This window comes from Papilio machaon, chromosome 16, assembly GCF_912999745.1.
Source record: "Papilio machaon chromosome 16, ilPapMach1.1, whole genome shotgun sequence".
NCBI classification, from domain to species: Eukaryota; Metazoa; Arthropoda; class Insecta; order Lepidoptera; family Papilionidae; genus Papilio; species Papilio machaon.
Window position 1 is genome coordinate 6,367,141 of NC_060001.1, and position 19,536 is coordinate 6,386,676.

Sequence of the window (19,536 nt, forward strand, 5' to 3'; positions counted from 1 at the left end):
TAAATCTAGGGCTACATTAAAAAAAAAAGTTTCACTGACTCTTCCTCTCTCCTACGACATTATGGGGAAAATTACATTTTGGCTACAGGTGGACAGTACTGAAAAACATTTATCCTCGTTGGTTCGCAGCGAGTTAGGTAAAAGAAACTAAAGTTTTTTACGTCCATAAAACATAATTAACAAGACAAACAAGTAATATTGTTCTGTCAGCCGTACTGGCACATTCTGGAAAAGATAAACTGTTTTTCGTAATTTTAAACTTGTCGGGGTTAAATATTATTTCTAAATTTTAAACATATATGTAGCTCTATACGAATTAAGGGAATCGTATAAAATAGTACGAGTAAAATGTACTAAAAATAAAACTCGAAGACATGTCGGCGGCACGTGACCAAGTAAAGCAGTGCGCTAGCATTAGTATTCCGACAAGTGACCGGATCGCAGCTGAACTTAGGCTACTAGGGCTGACACCTTTTCGGTTTTGACCCGAATTTTTCTGAACAGCATGGTAAATATTTGGGTTACGGGATAACAACGATGTCTTCAGGTTAAAATGGGTGGTGTGACGATCTAATTATTTTCTAAGGGTAAAGAATTAATAAAGCAATTAATTTGGTAATGTAGCGACCCAAAGTGAACACTGTTCTCTGACAATAAGTCTACATTTTTATCAATTTTGCAGCATCTCGACCTAGTCCTGGACTTAAAATTTCCTTAGGTGTTTTTTCACCTCGTTTATTTTCGTTTCACAAGGCACTGGTTGGCAGCCCTATTTAATTCTACATTACAGAATACACAAATCGTTGAAATATTAACAAGATACACAAACAGATGGGTACGAACGTAAACTTGTGGATATATGATCTTCTATGGAATCCATCCATCGTCTAATTTACGATATATTGGCTTTACACATCACAATCTAACTTTAACAGATTATAAATAAAAAAGTGCCTTAATAATCTAATATATAAAATTCTCGTGTCACAGTTTTCGTCACCGTACTCCTCCGAAACGGCTTGACCGATTCTCATGAAATTTTGTGAGCATATTCAGTAGGTCTGAGAATCGGCTACTATCTATTTTTCATACCCCTATTAAGTTTTTTTTAACTGCGCGCGGACGGAGTCGCGGTTGACAGCTAGTAATTACATAAAATATTCAACAAGCAACGAAATTACAATATAAGTTGTTCCATTTAAGAACGTTTTTAGTATCATAAACTGGTAAAAGAGCAAACGGCGACCTTAATACGCCTAAAAGAGAGACAGAGAAGGGAACCCACAGAAAGAGAATATATCCTCCTGTTATGCGTTTCCTCCTCCATCAAATCCACTTCCCCTTCTTTATAAGAAAAGGGTAGGAAGGAAACGTACTAAAATTAGGCGTCCACGTTCAAGCAAATTCAAATAAAATTATTACATCTAAATTCAATTGTCATGTTTGTATCACAACTTTTGCGTACAATTTTCAATACTTATATAACTCGAATGTTTGGTTTCTTTGTTTAAAAAAGTTAATTTTTTAATAAAATCTTAACGAGTAAAGATGTTATTTTTAATTTCAACTTCGTCGAGGGTATCCTCTACGAATGCTACGTAAAAAAAACATCATCTGTAGAAATCCTTTCTCGTTTCAGCTTTAAATTAAAATTATTTCCAACTTGTTTAACGCCGAGATAAATTCTGTTTGAGGCTAAGTGAGATTAGGAAAGGCCTATTTACTCATAATATGAGTGAAATTGAATTTTATTCCATTTAGCATAAGATACACTGATAAGCTCTGCGCTGTTTGTTGAATTTTTTACAAAGGAAGCTCATCAAGGTTTTACTTACCCCGTCCAAATCTAGATGTTTAGTACAATTCGTGTGAAAAGGCCTTTAAGGTTCTTATACGAAAATTAATTTCAATAATTATGGATACAAATTTTATAAAAATAGAATACTAAAGCATTAACACTAAAGCTACAAAATTCAAAATAATATACAACTATATCAAATATATAAAATTCTCGTGTCACAGTTTTCGTCACCGTACTCCTCCGAAACGGCTCATGAAATTTTGTGAGCATATTCAGTAGGTCTGAGAATCGGCCAACATCTATTTTTCATAACCCCCCCATTTTTTAACTGCGCGCGGACGGAGTCGCGGGCGACATCTAGTATATATATATATATATATATATATATATATATATAGGTAGGTAGTATATGTATATATAGTTGTATATTATATACATACAAGATAGAAAGCAGATATTCCTCCTTTCATAAACAGATCCAAATCCACCTCCTCTTCCCATCTTTTTCCTATAAGAAAAGGGTTGGAGAGGTAAGAGAGGCCTAAAATTAGGCCTCTGTGTTCGTGGTATTTCACCGATCGAGCCGGTCCATTCGAACAAAAGATGTTAATGCGAGCTATACCACTGTTAAATAACTTCATTAAAGGAAAGTCTCAAAATCCTAGTTCATCGCTTGACCGTACATTTAAGGTACAAATGTAAATCCTGCAAATTTATTAATACCCTGTTAGAGTATCCATCTTACGCTTCAACGTAAAATATTTCCGACCTGTTACACTTCCAGATGACACGAATTTAGGGCGATTATGAAATTACTCGAGTCATACAGTTTACAACTCTACCTTATTGCAATAAGATCCAATTTCATTCCAAAACTGAACGTTGCCTTTCAAAATCATCCCGTCTATTTGTGATATGTAAACTTTATACTTTAACAGTAAGAAAATAAGCAGTATTTTCAATTGCACGGGAATAACAGTAAGGCAGTATAATATACATTAGTTTCCTTTTGTTTCCAGTATTTACGTAAGAAAATGTCGTTCACTTTCGCTTATAAAATACGTCCGGATGACATTTGTAAACGTAAATTTAAATATTGGGTCGGGATTACCTTCCTTTGATTTTTACATGAAACCGTGCTGCAATGGAATCCGTAAGACTACATTATGCTAGACTAAAAAAGTTTTAAATCCCCTACTATTTCTTTAAATATATTTTGCTGATACATATAATATTGCATGACTATTTATAGCAGGCGCTTTGATTTTGCCATGTCATCAGAATAATAAGAATTTACTCGAGGAAAATATTCTAAATACCTATATAAGGACGAAACAATCTCGTGATCCTCCATTTAGTAGCTTTGACTTATATCGTAAATATTACTTAACTTAATTTGACGAAATTTTAGCAAAAATTATTTTATTTTTCCTCTCGTTGTATTTTTAAAGTAGATATTTCGGGTAAAATTCACGACCTTATACACTGTAATATAAATGACGTTAATATCTTAAATTTATAAGCAACGTGAATGTGCTGGGAAAGCTACTTTCCCTGTGTTATGTAGCAGATTAATTATACAAGAACGTAATCTCGCTCCTGCAGTTAAAGTATTTGTAATTTATTCCGTCAGTGAACATAACGCGGTAAATATAACATATACTTTATCTTACCTAACCTAACCATAGGTTTCATGGGTCTTAACCACTACAACAATACAAAAACATAATAATTTCGTACATGTGTTTAAACAATCTTCCCTTCTCCGTTGATTAAAGGTAGGCAAAGCATGTGCATTTGCGGATGTCTATAGGCAAAATTCGCCTCGCTATTTCGGCGAATTGCACGTTTGCTCGTCTGCCACCTTTTGATAAAAAACCAATGGAAATTTTAGGATAATTAGACAAATCGTTGTCGTTGTTATCATAAAACATAATCTTGTTTCTATCATGTACTTCTGAGTATGACTAATCCTAAATACGTATAGATTTGCAGAAAATTATTATGTTATAATTCATTTTAACTTATCTGAAAGTAGATAAATACTTGGAAATTTGAGAATTAGATGATAAATAACATTTCAATACTTCCGTTTTCACATACTTAGTCAGTTTAATATTTTTAAAGTCATTCCATTTTTTTTGTTTCTTATCTACACACGATTGTATGTACTAATATCGAAAGAATTACTTAATATTGCTTTAATCTCTTTTTTTCCAATCCCTTACCGTGTCAGGAGAATGACAGGGATGTATAGAAAAGGGAAATAGCCTGTTCTTATACGTTTCTATGTCTATAAAATATAGGCAACAGATTTGTGAACTCTTGACTTTTACGGATGAGTATAACGGTCACTTCGCTATTTTGGCGATACCAAAAAACATGGTATAAACGTGCTGAAGATGAATATAATTTACTTAAATAATTTCAACGGTTACTAAGTTTCAGTAATCATGCCTAAGCAAATATTCAAAAAAATTAAAAACTCCTTACATAAAATATAGCAATAAATAAACTATAAAATATAACAAAGGGGCAATCTTCGATCAATGTTTAAAATAAAACCAAAACTTGTGCTGGAATGAACTTTAAGTTATAACTTATCGATTGGATTTTAATTAAAATTTATAATTAAGCACGTAATGAGATGTCACGAACCTTATAGCTGTGGTCGTAGAAGTCTCACACTTATATTATTTTCCTTATTTTTCTTTGGCGTGTAACTAAGTTAGAGTTTTTGTCGTTGAAGTTAAATTTGACGCCTTAATAACATGCCATTTTAATATGTTATAACGTAATGTGTGTATGTGATATGTATGCATAAATAAAGAAATCTATGAATTAAATTAAAATTCTATAATTCACTTCGTATAATGATCAAAAATCACATTGAAGAAACAAGTTATACATAAAAGTTGCTAAAAAAATCAAATTGTGATTCATTCTTTTTCTTATAAACGTACTTAGAAACAAGTATATCCTTACCTTGATATATTTAACCAAACCGCAAACGCATACTGGCTTACTACAAGCATGGGGCGGTAAAATACGACTCATGTTAAGTAACTTCACACTTTAAACGCACAAAAAAATGTAATAACCACTGAAGTAGGCCCGATACCGAAATACACATATAAATATTGACAAAATACAAGACAGCGTTTTCAATAAAATTGTGCTTTAGTTTCAACTCTTGCGCATCGCATCACTGAGACGCGAAATCTAAGGCGTGAATCTGAAGTCAGACATGCATGTGTTTATCTCTCAATATGTCTGTACCCTTTGCAAAACAACCAGTCTAAGATGATCTTTTCTCTTTACCCATAACATTTGAAGTTTGAAGTGGTAGCCGGATTCTACCGAGGTGCAAGCAAGCGAAGTTCAAGATATACTGGTACTCAATGAAACTGAAACTAAGGAACTTTGCACATTTGCGGCAGGAATCAGGGTTAATGTAATCGGTTTATTGGAAGCGGACCAAATCTCGTAAGTTCTGGTAAGCCCCTACCACGATGTTTGTATCGAATTCACTCATATCGAAGAATCACTATCGTACCTAATGATTTAATTTAAACTAGTATAAAAAACGGTCTCGATAGAAGTACGCAAAATCTATATTATAAAAGAAAGTCGTGTTAGTTACACTATTTAGAACTCAAGATCGGTCGAACTGATTTAGCTGAAAATTGATGGGGAGGTAGCTTAGAACTAGGAGACGGACATAGGAACTTTTTTATCTTGTGTGCATTTTTTTTATTCCGCGCGGACAAAGTCGCGGGTAAAAGCTAGTAAAATATATATTTGAACACACAAGCCCGCTGTAAATCAACGATCGATTATTTATTGAAAGAAGTCCACAAACCTATGATTGGCTTGTGCTGGTGCTTGTGATAGTTTCCTACGCACCTGACTTTATTCCTCAAAATCTTACTAATATTATAAATGCGAATGCTTGGATGGATGGATGGATGTGTGTTTGAAGGCATTTCCAGAACGGCTCAACGAATCTCTATGAAATTTAGCATAGATATAGATCATAGACTGGTTGAACACATAGGCTACTTATTATGTTTTTTTTATTCCGGGCGGACGGAGTCGCGGTCGATAGTAAACCATAAATTGGTTTTGTTAGATCAATATCTTTTAACTATTAATAAACGAAACGTGATAAACAAATTAATCGGTAATTACTTGATATGATTTTATTGATAAAAAGTAGATTTTTGACTTTACGGGTACTCTGCTAAGTCATTACATCGGTGTCTGCCGCACGTGAAGGACGCCTCCACCGCGTAAAAATGTTGTTACTTACGTTAATATGTGTGTTTGCGCTGGCTAACGCTCAAGCACAAGATGATCCTATCGTAAATACAACACAAGGGCGGGTACAAGGGTCATCGGCAGAAGATGGCAACTACTACGTATTTTATGGAATAAATTACGCAGGATCGGTATCTGGAGAAAATAGATTTAAGGTAAATTTAAACTAAAATTTATTAAACAACCGGTATTTCATTTTTGTCTCAAAAGCATTAAAAAGCCTTAAAAGCCAAAAACCAAAACAAGCAACTATGTAACTAGGGGCAAGACAGGTTAAATCTTCAAAGACTGATCTGATCTCTCTTCCGGTGTACACGTAACTTCCGCACACATACTACGTATATCGTAGATTAGTATAATTTGTTGTTGCTAATATGATAATAAAGATATTGAAATATGTAATCGGTTTTATGATAAGAATTTAGGGTATAAAAAAGGTCACATCCAATGGAAAAAAGGCAAAGAATTTTTGGGTTCGGAAGACCTTTTGGGTGAAAGATGCCGATATGAAATATAGTCATTTCACTCACATTCACGCTATAAAATATTGCATAGAATTTTTCATCAATCAAATCCTATGTATTAAACACATTTATTACAAGAGAAATTTACTAACGGGGCCTAATGAAGTACAATTATACAATCACGATACCTTTTATTTACATCTATCATTTTGTCAATCTATCCATACCAAAAATATCCCAGAAAACTGAGTACAGTACAGTTCAGACATTCTAAATTACACTATATAATTTGAAACAACAAAAGCAAGATAACATTTCAATATATTTGTGGTTGTTTCCAGGCGCCGCCTCCTCCGCCTTCATACCCCGGCGTCTTCCACGCAAACAACAGCGATGTGATTTGCGCCCATCCCTCATCCAGAGGCATCGTTGGTGTCGAAGATTGCCTGACCCTCAGCATTTACACTGCTAATCTGACCGCCGCTCAGCCGGTACTGGTGTGGCTGCAAGGTGAAGAGTACACAACTACTGACACTACGCTACATTCTTTCAAGAACTTCGTCGACAGAAATGTGGTGGTGGTCAACGTAAATTACCGCCTGTCGATCTTTGGATTTCTATGCCTAGGTGTACCAGAAGCACCGGGCAATGCCGGTCTTAAAGACGTTGTTCAAGCATTGAAATGGATAAAAGAGAACATTGCTGGATTCGGTGGAAATCCCAATAATGTTGTCCTCTTTGGTCATGGTTCGGGTGCAGCGATGGTTGACCTCCTCACTCTGTCGCCTACCGCAGAAAATCTTATGCACAAAGCCATCACTCAAAGTGGGTCTGCATTGTCCCCCGGAGCTATCTCGTATAAACCTATTGAATACGCTGAAGCTTTGGGCGCTAAACTTGGCTACACAGGAAAATCAAGAGAAGAATTAGCAAGACTATTAACAACAACAGATATAACTTTATTAGCCACAGCTCTCACAGAATTTGAATTCTTCAATAACACAGCTTTGTTCGCTCCTTGCATTGAGAATAATGTCGATAGTAACAATACAATTATTTCCGACGCTCCAATTAACATTATCCGTTCTGGTAACTACAGTCATATACCTTATATGGCTGGATACACAAACAAAGAAGGAACTATAAGAGCTCATGAAGCAGCTTACAGCCAATGGTTAGAAAAGATGCAGACAAATTTCGATGACTTTATCCAAGTAGATTTAGATGTTGCGACAAAATCAAACAAGACAGCCATTGTTGAATCAATAAGGGAGTTTTATTTTTCACAACAAATAATCAACATGGAAACTATCGAAGATTATTTAGATTACCATGGAGATACAATGATCCTTGTGTCAGCTATTAGAGGAGCGAGGGAGAGAGCGCTCACGTCCAGAGCTGTAGTTTACCTTTATGAGTTTGCTTACACAGGAGCGTTAAATTCCGACTGGCCCTTGCCGCAGATACCACTGACTGGTGTCAGGCACGGAGGACTTTTAAAGTACCTGTTCAATATCAATTTAACCCAAATTGAGGGATTTATGAGGGAAACAGTTATGAAACATTATTTGTCATTTATTTACAATGGGTGAGTTGAAACTTATTTTTTGTAATAACAAAACATTTTTCTACACTAGCTGATCTCGGCATACCTTTCAGACAATGGGATCAAAAAAGCGGAAGTCAGAATCTATATGCATAGTTTTAAGTCTCAGTGGTTTCGGCTGTGTGATCAACTTTAAGTCAGTCCAGGCGTTAAATCTAATATATATTTATTAATTTCTGTTCCAGGACACAAGCTATTCCGTACGACTCGTTATGGGATCCTATATCAAGCTCCAGTTTTCCATATTTAATTATAGAAGGTGGGGAATATGCACCAAATTTGTCCATGTCTCGTATACAACAGAGGTACAATCCCCATGAAAGGACTATGTCATTCTGGAACGATAACTACGCAACGCTGTACGTTGCCCCATCTCCAGTATCATCAGCGGCAAAACTTATGAGTTTTTTCCTACTTGTGGGTCTATTTCAACTATTGTTAAATGTACTGTAAACGGAAATTTTGTATTATGCTGTACTATACTCGATCCTAAGTGGTATGCGAATTTAATTCCTTGGCTGACCTTTTATACTTTACACAGCGTTTCTATTAAGCGACTTGTCGCGAAAGACAGACTACGACAAATTATTGCTTGTTAAAATCTAACTAGCGGGTGTGGCGGGCGCTGTCTCGAAATATCAAACATATGCTGTTGTACATATAAGAGTGTTTATATCTAACTAAGAGCAAAACTCGTGATTTACTCGCGATATCAAGTAAGTTTAACCGCTTTGATTCGGTCAATCGCACCCGTGCTTTGCCCGCTCTCTCGAGTTATATTATTTTTATAACTTTAGATTCATATTAAAAATAAATATTAAATATAATTTTATATATTTGTATGTTTTATTTATTTTTACATACCTATTTTTTTATATTGTTTGAGCTTTGTTAACATATAACAAATAATATATGAAATATGACAATAAATCAATGCTTACAAGTTCATGTATATTTAATTTTGCACTTAAGATATGTTATCAATTTCTGTAACCACACACTCACACACTCCCTCTACTAATTCTAAGTAATCTAATTTTTTATCATATCTTATAACACACATCCGATATTTAATACCACGAAATTGAATACTTTAATTTTGACACCTTTCAGATAATTTTGGTTGGAGTTAATCGATATACGAAAGTTTGACTTAAAAATCTATTTAGAAATGTTGGTAATTACTTTTAAAATTTTCAGAGAAACATTATGATTATTCTGATTTTGACTTGAACTCTTCGCATTCCTCTCCTCCCTCCCTCCTATCGGTTGTGAGTTAGTCTTTTAACAAGAAAAATATATTTTATAGCTCTTAAAAAAATATTTTGGACAAGTACGACCGCTTTAACTTGAATAATTTTTTATTGAATTTGTTACAACTTCAAAATACATTTAATTGTGCGTCGCTGGCGCAGTTGTTAAGCGCTTGAACGGACCGGACCGAAATCTATATGCCCAAGTTCGATCCCCGCCACATACGAATGTATTTTTCTCTTTTCGAATTTCATTTGTTAAATAAAATGAAAATAAACATCGTGATGCAACCTGCACATATCAGAGAAGATATTCAAAGATATGTGTCAAGTTAAACAACTCACACTGGGCATGCGTTGTGTTCCAACCTAGTCATCACTAAATTGGGTAGACTCTTAAGCCCTAATTGGGGACAACATATATGAGTCGAAGATAAAAATTGTGTAAAAAAAGCCTTGTGATTTGTATTATGAACTAAAATCACATAAATTTGACACATCAAGAAATTATAATTTATGTTTATGACTGTTAATTCCTCGACTCATTGTTTTTGTGGATTTCTTAAACCTATTAGATAAAATAATAGCGGATTTCAACGAAAAATTTGTATCATCAAATAAGTTGTGCAATAAATGACAACAGACGAAATATTCTTGTTATTTTATTTAACGTTTACAACAAACACTTACATATATGCTTATCGTTTTTAGTTCGGATCGGTGACCTCATTGATACCATTTTATCGATAAAAAAATCATGTCGATATTGTAAAGGTACAGCACTTTCGAGTCATTACACCGGCGTACGCCGCATGCGACGCATGTGTGTAGAGTGTTACGTAACGTGACCTTAAAAATGTTGTTCTATGTATTAGTGTGCGCGTTTGCATTTGCACATGCTCAAGAACAAAATAGTCCGGCAGTAAATACAACACAAGGATGGATCCAGGGCTCATTGGTAACTGATGGCAACTACCACGTCTTTTATGGAATACATTACGCTGGTTTTGTATCAGGAGGGAACAGGTTTAAGGTAAGTTTATCATATCTACCTACATATAGTTAACAGTGCAAAGTCAATATCATACATGTAGTCAACGATTCATCGCGTTATTTATTTAGGTAATAATTCAGATACGAAAATAATCAGTTATATAAGGTATAAAATATATAAAAATGGCATATGAAGGACTTGTTTTGATTTAATGAAGTTCTATTTTTACACATTACATATATAATGTAGATAAATAAAAAAATGTCAACTGTATGCGTATTTCTTACTGAAGATTATAGGTTTTTCAAAGATAAATATGAATTAAGATATAAAGTGTTCTTAGATTTGTTAGTACTAACGAGAATCAAAGTATAAACAAAGTATTTTGGTTACACTACGTCTAGTAAGTACTGGAGCTCTGAGTGTAACGAAACGAAATTATTATTACAACTTCAAATCACGTGCGTACGATACTCTGTATTAAAAAATACAGGTTGCTTAAACACAAGCGAACGAAGATAAGCTTGACGTTATAAGAAGAAAATAAAATATTATTAGAACCTTTTATCCGTCTACGGCAACAATTATACATTTATGATGTTACTACCCTTTGCCCGCGACTCCGTCGACGCGGAATTGAAACAAAAACTTTATAAGTATGTGCCTATGTGTTCTTCCAGACTATTTTCTAAATCTGTGCCAAATTTTATTAAGATCTTTTTATTTGTTTTCATTATTTCAGTAAAATATAAATATTTTCAGGCGCCGCCTCCTCCGCCCTCATACCCTGGTGTTTTCCACGCAATCAACAGCGGTGTGATATGCGCCCATCCCACATCCAGAGGCATCGTTGGTGTCGAAGATTGCCTGACCCTCAGCATTTACACTGCTAATCTGACCGCCGCTCAGCCGGTACTGGTGTGGCTGCAAGGTGAAGAGTACACAACTACTGACACTACGCTACATTCTTTCAAGAACTTCGTCGACAGAAATGTGGTGGTGGTCAACGTAAATTACCGCCTGTCGATCTTTGGATTTCTATGCCTAGGTGTACCAGAAGCACCGGGCAATGCCGGTCTTAAAGATGTTGTTCAAGCATTGAAATGGATACAAGAAAACATTGCTGGATTCGGTGGAAATCCCAATAATGTTGTCCTCTTTGGTCATGGTTCGGGCGCAGCGATGGTTGACCTCCTCACTCTGTCGCCTACCGCAGAAAATCTTATGCACAAAGCCATCACTCAAAGTGGGTCTGCATTGTCCCCCGGAGCTATCTCGTATAAACCTATTGAATACGCTGAAGCTTTGGGCGCTAAACTTGGCTACACAGGAAAATCAAGAGAAGAATTAGCAAGACTATTAACAACAACAGATATAACTTTATTAGCCACAGCTCTCACAGAATTTGAATTCTTCAATAACACAGCTTTGTTCGCTCCTTGCATTGAGAATAATGTCGATAGTAACAATACAATTATTTCCGACGCTCCAATTAACATTATCCGTTCTGGTAATTACAGTCATATACCTTATATGGCTGGATACACAAACAAAGAAGGAACTATAAGAGCTCATGAAGCAGCTTACAGCCAATGGTTAGGAAAGATGCAGACAAATTTCGATGACTTTATCCAAGTAGATTTAGATGTTGCAACAAATTCAAACAAGACAGCCATTGTTGAATCAATAAGAGAGTTTTATTTTTCACAACAAATAATCAATATGAAAACTATCGAAGATTATTTAGATTACCATGGAGATACAATGATTCTTGTGACAGCTATTAGAGGAGTGAGGGAGAGAGCGCTCACGTCAAAAGCTAAAGTTTACCTTTATGAGTTTGCTTACACAGGATCGTTAAATTCCGACTGGCCCTTGCCGCAGATACCACTAACTGGTGTCAGGCACGGAGGACTTTTAAAGTACCTGCTCAATATCAATTTAACCCAAATTGAGGGATTTATGAGGGAAACAGTTATGAAACATTATTTGTCATTTATTTACAATGGGTAAGTTGAAACTTATTTTTTGTAATAACAAAACATTTTTCTACACTAGCTGATCTCGGCATACCTTGCAGACAATAGGATCAAAAAAGCGGAAGTCAGAATCTATATACATAGTTTTAAGTCTCAGTGGTTTCGGCTGTGTGGTGATATATAAGTCAGTCAGTAAATCAACTTTGTCAGTCCAGGCGTTAAGTTTAATACATATTTATTAATTTCTGTTCCAGGACACAAGCTATTCCGTACGACTCGTTATGGGATCCTATATCAAGCTCCAGATTTCCATATTTAATAATAGAAGGTGGGGAATATGCACCAAATTTGTCCATGTCTCGTATACAACAGAGGTACAATCCCCATGAAAGGACTATGTCATTCTGGAACGATAACTACGCAAGGCTGTACGTTGCCCCATCTCCAGTATCGTCAGCGGCAAAACTTATAAGTTTATTCCTACTTGTGGGTCTATTTCAACTATTGTTAAATGTACTGTAAACGGAAATTTTGTACTATGCTGTACTATACTCGATCCTAAGTGGTATGCGAATTTAATTCCTTGGCTGACCTTTTATACTTTACAAAGCTTTTCTATTAAGCGACTTGTCGCGAAAGGAGACTACGACAAATTATTGCTTATTAAAATCTAACTAGCGGGTGTGGCGGGCGCTGTCTCGAAATATCAAACATATGCTGTTGTACATATAAGAGTGTTTATATCTAACTAAGAGCAATACTCGTGATTTACCCGCGATATCAAGTAAGTTTAACCGCTTTGATTCGGTCAATCGCACCCGTGCTCTGCCCGCTCTCTCGAGTTATATTATTTTTATAACTTTAGATTCATATTAAAAATAAATATTAAATATAATTTTATATATTTGTATGTTTTATTTATTTTTACATACCTATTTTTTATATTGTTTGAGCTTTGTTAACATATAACAAATAATATATGAAATATGACAATAAATCAATGCTTACAAGTTCATGTATATTTAATTTTGCACTTAAGATATGTTATCACTTTCTGTAACCACACACTCACACACTCCCTCTACTAATTCTAAGTAATCTCATTTTTTATCATATCTTATAACACACATCCGATATTTAATACGACGAAATTGAATACTTTAATTTTGACACCTTTCAGGTAATTTTGGTTGGGGTTAATCGATATACGAAAGTTTGACTTAAAAATCTATTTAGAAATGTTGGTAATTACTTTTAAAATTTTCAGAGAAATATTATGATTATTCTGATTTTGACTTGAACTCTTCGCATTCCTCTCCTCGCTCCCTCCTATCGGTTGTGAGTCAGCCTTTTAACAAGAAAATTACATTTTTATAGCTCTTTAAAAAATATATATTTTGGACAAGTAAGACCGCTTTAACTTGAGTAGTTTTTTATTGAATTTGTTATACCGTCAAAATACATTTAATTGTGCGTCGGTGGCGCAGTTGTTAGCACTTGAATGGACCGGACCGTAATCTATATGCCCAAGTTCGATCGCCACCACGTACCAAATTATTTTTCTCTTTTCGAATTTAATATGTTAAATAAAATGAAAATAGACATCGTGATGCAACCTGCACATATCAGAGAAGATATTCAAAGATATGTGTCAAGTTAAACAACCCACACTGGGCTAGCGTAGTTAGGCAGCCTAGTCATCCCTAAATTGGGTAGACTCTTAGCTTCTAAGTGTGGACAACATATATGACCTGGAGATAAGTGTGTAAAAAAAGTTTAAGCCTTGTTATTAGTATTATGAACGAAAATCACATAAATTTTACACATAAAGAAATTATAACTTATGTTTATGACTGTTAATTCCTCGCCTCATTGTTTTTATGGATTTCTTAAACCTATTAGATGAAATAATAGCGGATTTCAACGAAAAATTTGTATCATCAAATAAGTTGTGCAATAAATGACTAACAGACGAAATATTCTTGTTATTTTCTTTAACGTTTACAACAAACACTTATATATATGCTTATCGTTTTTAGTTCGGATCGGTGACCTCATTGATACCATTTTATCGATAAAAAAATCATGTCGATATTGTAAAGGTACAGCACTTTCGAGTCATTACACCGGCGTACGCCGCATGCGACGCACGTGCACCGAGAATTGCGTAACGTGACCTTAAAAATGTTGTTCTATGTATTAGTGTGCGCGTTTGCATTTGCACATGCTCAAGAACAAAATAGTCCGGCAGTAAATACAACACAAGGATGGATCCAGGGCTCAGTGGTGGATGGCAACTACCACGTCTTTTATGGAATACATTACGCTGGTTTTGTATCAGGAGGGAACAGGTTTAAGGTAAGTTTATCATATCTACCTACATATAGTTAACAGTGCAAAGTCAATATCATACATGTAGTCAACGAATCATCGCGTTATTTATTTAGGTAATAATTCAGATACGAAAATAATCAGTTATATAAGGTATAAAATATATAAAAATGGCATATGAAGGACTTGTTTTGATTTAATGAAGTTCTATTTTTACACATTACATATATAATGTAGATAAATAAAAAAATTGTCAACTGTATGCGTAATTCTTACTGAAGATTATAGGTTTTTCAAAGATAAATATGAATTAAGATATAAAGTGTTCTTAGATTTGTTAGTACTAACGAGAATCAAAGTATAAACAAAGTATTTTGGTTACACTACGTCTAGTAAGTACTGGAGCTCTGAGTGTAACGAAACGAAATTATTATTACAACTTCAAATCACGTGCGTACGATACTCTGTATTAAAAAATACAGGTTGCTTAAACACAAGCGAACGAAGATAAGCTTGACGTTATAAGAAGAAAATAAAATATTATTAGAACCTTTTATCCGTCTACATCAACAATTATACATTTATGATGTTACTACCCTTTGCCCGCGACTCCGTCGACGCGGAATTGAAACAAAAACTTTATAAGTATGTGCCTATGTGTTCTTCCAGACTATTTTCTAAATCTGTGCCAAATTTTATTAAGATCTTTTTATTTGTTTTCATTATTTCAGTAAAATATAAATACTTTCGACATTTATTTCAGGCGCCGCCTCCTCCGCCCTCATACCCTGGTGTTTTCCACGCAATCAACAGCGGTGTGATATGCGCCCATCCCACATCCAGAGGCATCGTCGGTGTCGAAGATTGCCTGACCCTCAGCATTTACACTGCTAACCTGACCGCCTCTCAGCCGGTACTGGTGTGGCTGCAAGGTGAAGAGTACACAACTACTGACACTACACTACGTTCTTTCAAGAACTTCGTCGACAGAAATGTGGTGGTGGTCAACGTAAATTATCGCCTGTCGATCTTTGGATTCCTATGCCTAGGTGTACCAGAAGCACCGGGCAATGCCGGTCTTAAAGACGTGGTTCAAGCATTGAAATGGATACAAGAAAACATTGCTGGATTCGGTGGAAATCCCAATAATGTTGTCCTCTTTGGTCATGGTTCGGGCGCAGCGATGGTTGACCTCCTCACTTTGTCGCCTTCCGCAGAAAATCTTATGCACAAAGCCATCACTCAAAGTGGGTCTGCATTGTCCCCCGGAGCTATCTCGTATAAACCTATTGAATACGCTGAAGCTTTGGGCGCTAAACTTGGCTACACAGGAAAATCAAGAGAAGAATTAGCAAGACTGTTAACAACAACAGATATAACTTTGTTAGCCACAGCTCTCACAGAATTTGAATTCTTCAACAACACAGCTTTGTTCGCTCCTTGCATTGAGAATAATGTCGATAGTAACAATACAATTATTTCCGACGCTCCAATTAACATTATCCGTTCTGGTAATTACAGTCATATACCTTATATGGCTGGATACACAAACAAAGAAGGAACTATAAGAGCTCATGAAGCAGCTTACAGCCAATGGTTAGAAAAGATGCAGACAAATTTCGATGACTTTATCCAAGTAGATTTAGATGTTGCGACAAATGCAAACAAGACAGCCATTGTTAAATCAATAAGGGAGTATTATTTTTCACAACGAGCAATCAATATGGAAACTATCGAAGATTATTTAGATTACCATGGAGATACAATGATCCTTGTGTCAGCTATTAGAGGAGCGAGGGAGAGAGCGCTCACGTCCAGAGCTGAAGTTTATCTTTACGAATTTGCTTATAGAGGAACTTTAAATTCTGACTGGGCTTTACCACAGATACCACTGACTGGTGTGAGGCACGGAGGAGTCTTAAACTACCTGTTGAATTACGATTTAACCCCAGGTGATGTACATGTTATGGAGGCGATTATGAAGCGTTACAAATTATTTCTTAATAATGGGTAAGTTTTTCCTAATTTTAAAACATTGTAAAATATAAACTCCTCATGTAATCATAAAAGAGTATGGTTAATTAATTTAAGATGTCATGAGATCGAAAGAAATGTCTACTTTGATGACTGTTTGTATGTAAACAAAAACATGGTTAATTAAAATGTTTATTTCTGTTTCAGAACACCCGCTTCTTCGGAGATACCACTTTGGGAACCTATAACAAGTTCTCGCTTGCCATATTTAATATTCAGTGGAGGGGAAACCTCGATAAATGTGACAAGCAGTTATGAGCATCAAGGATTTGATCCTCATCAGCAGAGAATGACATTCTGGAACAATCATTATGATAGATTATATAAAGCGCCATCTCCCGTCTCTTCGGCGACAAAAGTCATGAGTTTAGTATTCACAGTTGGCCTATTTCAATTGCTGTTAAGTGTACTTTAAACGGGTATAGTACATTGAATTTTGATACTTTATTTTATTGGTCAGTAATTATTGTGTTTAAGTTTAGTTATTAAGTATTGTTATTATTTAAGTATTATTAGGTTTATATAGATTTTGAAAATGCTGATTTAGTATTTGTTTAGTTGTTAAATGTGATTTTGTATGTTGGATTTAAAATGAAAGCAGACCATCCAAGTTGTTTAAAAATTCATAGACACTATAAATGATTATGTATTTAAAAGACTAGATATCTATTTAATTAGCTATAATAATTAAGACATCAACTTAGTGTCCGTTCAGACAGACAGGAGCGCAGAGCAGGGCAATTTTTTTGTTTTTGTCTCTGTTATTTTCAAAGAGACTGACAGAGATGTCGATATAATTTTAATCAAGTATTTCTACAATGGAAACTCACCCTTATAAATTAATATTGAAAACGTTTTATGTTGTACCTTAATACGTAGCGCAGCCGCCCATTTTTTTTTAAAGAAATAAATGTTGTTTAATTAATATTTTTGTTTATTATTTCTGTCTCAGATTGTTTGATCTTTTTGTTTTATTTTAACTAAAAATTCAAAGAAAATTTTGGTGTTTATTTAACTGTAATGCAATTTTGTTTATTTAAATGTAATACATACATATTAAAAAATATTTAGAGCTATTACAACAAGCCTTATAAAATGAGACCGATCAAAATCGAAAGGCTCTTAGATTAAGTTGCATAAATAAAGATTGAAAACTAAGGCGTGATTAAAATTTCATTAGAACAATGCAATAATCATATCATTTACTTAAAATTTGGACGTTATCTGACAAAAAAATCTCATCTCAGTCTACGTGACATAGTAAATAAACAATAACGTGTAACACAACATGCTTTAACCGCAAACGGTCTTGCGGTTTGTTCGTAACAGTTGGAAACCATTGGATTAATGTAGGTTTTTGATTACATCCCTCCAGCTATCTATTTATTTAAAAAAAATCTCAAATTTGGCGTGGATGTAGAACATAGTCTGGAAGAATACATAGATTACTAATAAAGCTTATTTTTAATTCCGCGTGGACGGAGTCGCGGGCGACAGCTAGTTTTTTACAAAGTTTATGAATTTACAATACTTAATTATTTCAAAAACATAAGACATTTATTTCAGGTGGAAACTTTATTCATTAAAAAGTCTTATAATTATTTTTTCATGCGCCATTTCATTTGAGTTATATGTTCTCAGTTTCATAAACTTTCAAAACCAAAACTTAAAGTTTTAGCGTAAAACTTTATATTAATAGGTAAACTTTAAGCCGCAAGCGAATTTTATTTTATACATAACTGTCACTTAAAAGAAATAAGGACCCGAGGCAATGTTTCGTTACGTCAAAAAATAGCCAATTTATTTCTTAATGAATATTTCGAATCTGTTGCCAAAAGTAAAGTAGATTTTAAAGATGTTTTATAAAACGCCAAGAAAATATAATATTTATTAATGTACGGCCCCGTTTTTATTTAATAAACCTCATTAACCCTAATAAGCCCCGTCAATGTCTTCACGGATACACAGTTTCATTTCTTGATGTCAAAACCCCTCCGAAGAGAGTACATTTTGTTCCTAGTTGAAGTGATCACCTAGCATTGAACTGATTTAAAACTTTATTCTTAAGACAATAAGAGCGATATTTCAATATTATTTGTAAAATAGGCATATTCCCCAGGGTAAAACAGGTACGACATTACTGGCCGAAAAGAAAACCATAATTTGCTGTGAAAATGTGGCCATTTAGGTTTTATTTGTACAATCAAAGGCAGGAAAATGCCATTAGCTTTTAATTTACTATAGAGTAAAATATATTAAAATTGTAAAAAAAGTCTTTTTTAGTAATATTGTTAGTTTCCCGTTGTAATATGGTCACTCGCTTAATTTTATCACACTTCATAGTATACTAGGCTTCACAAACGAAAAAAAAAAACAACCAAGTGCGAGTCGGACTCGCGCATCGATTATTCCGTACAAACCTTGCTAGGTATAGAAGTAAAATTTACGGTTTTCGCAATTTTTCCTTTATTTGTGCCATAAGACGTTGCCTAGTACCAAATCTCAAGGATCTGAGTTTACGGGAAGTACCCTGTAGGTTTGAATCCCTTGCGAGTGTCGAAAATTTTTTCACAACTCCAAGGGACAGTAGACCTTATTATTTCATATAAATTCCAGCTTGTTACCTCCACGCGTTCGTGAGAAAAAGGGTCTTGACAGGCACACAGACGTACCGACAACAAAGTGATCCTATAAGGGTTTAGTTTTTATCTTTCGAGACACGGAACCCTAAAAAAAGGCCCGAGTGTTTATTAT

At 34.7% G+C, this 19,536-nt stretch overlaps 4 protein-coding genes across 14 annotated transcripts in view; 3 read left to right on the forward strand and 1 right to left on the reverse strand.

Annotated features, from left to right (window-relative positions):
- Window positions 1-19,536, reverse strand: part of LOC106716726 (transient receptor potential cation channel trpm) — a 131,617-nt gene that overhangs the window by 78,711 nt on the left and 33,370 nt on the right. The window contains exon 1 of one of the 11 annotated variants that reach the window (XM_045681450.1): window positions 4,787-4,863. The exons of the other annotated variants lie outside the window; for them this stretch is intronic. Within the exon in view, the coding sequence (XP_045537406.1) occupies window positions 4,787-4,858 (72 nt within the window). The 5' untranslated portion in view covers window positions 4,859-4,863. Of the gene's footprint in view, window positions 1-4,786; window positions 4,864-19,536 lie in introns of those variants that run through there. 11 annotated transcript variants of the gene reach the window in all.
- LOC106716728 (venom carboxylesterase-6) lies at window positions 6,062-8,834 on the forward strand. Its single transcript, XM_014510298.2, has 3 exons — window positions 6,062-6,276; window positions 6,927-8,173; window positions 8,377-8,834. Exons 1-3 carry the CDS (start codon window positions 6,100-6,102, stop codon window positions 8,642-8,644), a joined length of 1,692 nt encoding a protein of 563 aa, XP_014365784.2. The 5' UTR covers window positions 6,062-6,099; the 3' UTR covers window positions 8,645-8,834.
- On the forward strand, window positions 10,178-13,169 carry LOC123721773 (venom carboxylesterase-6-like). Its single transcript, XM_045681451.1, has 3 exons — window positions 10,178-10,477; window positions 11,201-12,447; window positions 12,672-13,169. Exons 1-3 carry the CDS (start codon window positions 10,301-10,303, stop codon window positions 12,937-12,939), a joined length of 1,692 nt encoding a protein of 563 aa, XP_045537407.1. The 5' UTR covers window positions 10,178-10,300; the 3' UTR covers window positions 12,940-13,169.
- On the forward strand, window positions 14,489-17,558 carry LOC106716727 (venom carboxylesterase-6). Its single transcript, XM_014510297.2, has 3 exons — window positions 14,489-14,775; window positions 15,512-16,758; window positions 16,930-17,558. The coding sequence occupies exons 1-3, from the start codon at window positions 14,602-14,604 to the stop codon at window positions 17,195-17,197; spliced, it is 1,689 nt and encodes a 562-aa protein (XP_014365783.2). The 5' UTR covers window positions 14,489-14,601; the 3' UTR covers window positions 17,198-17,558.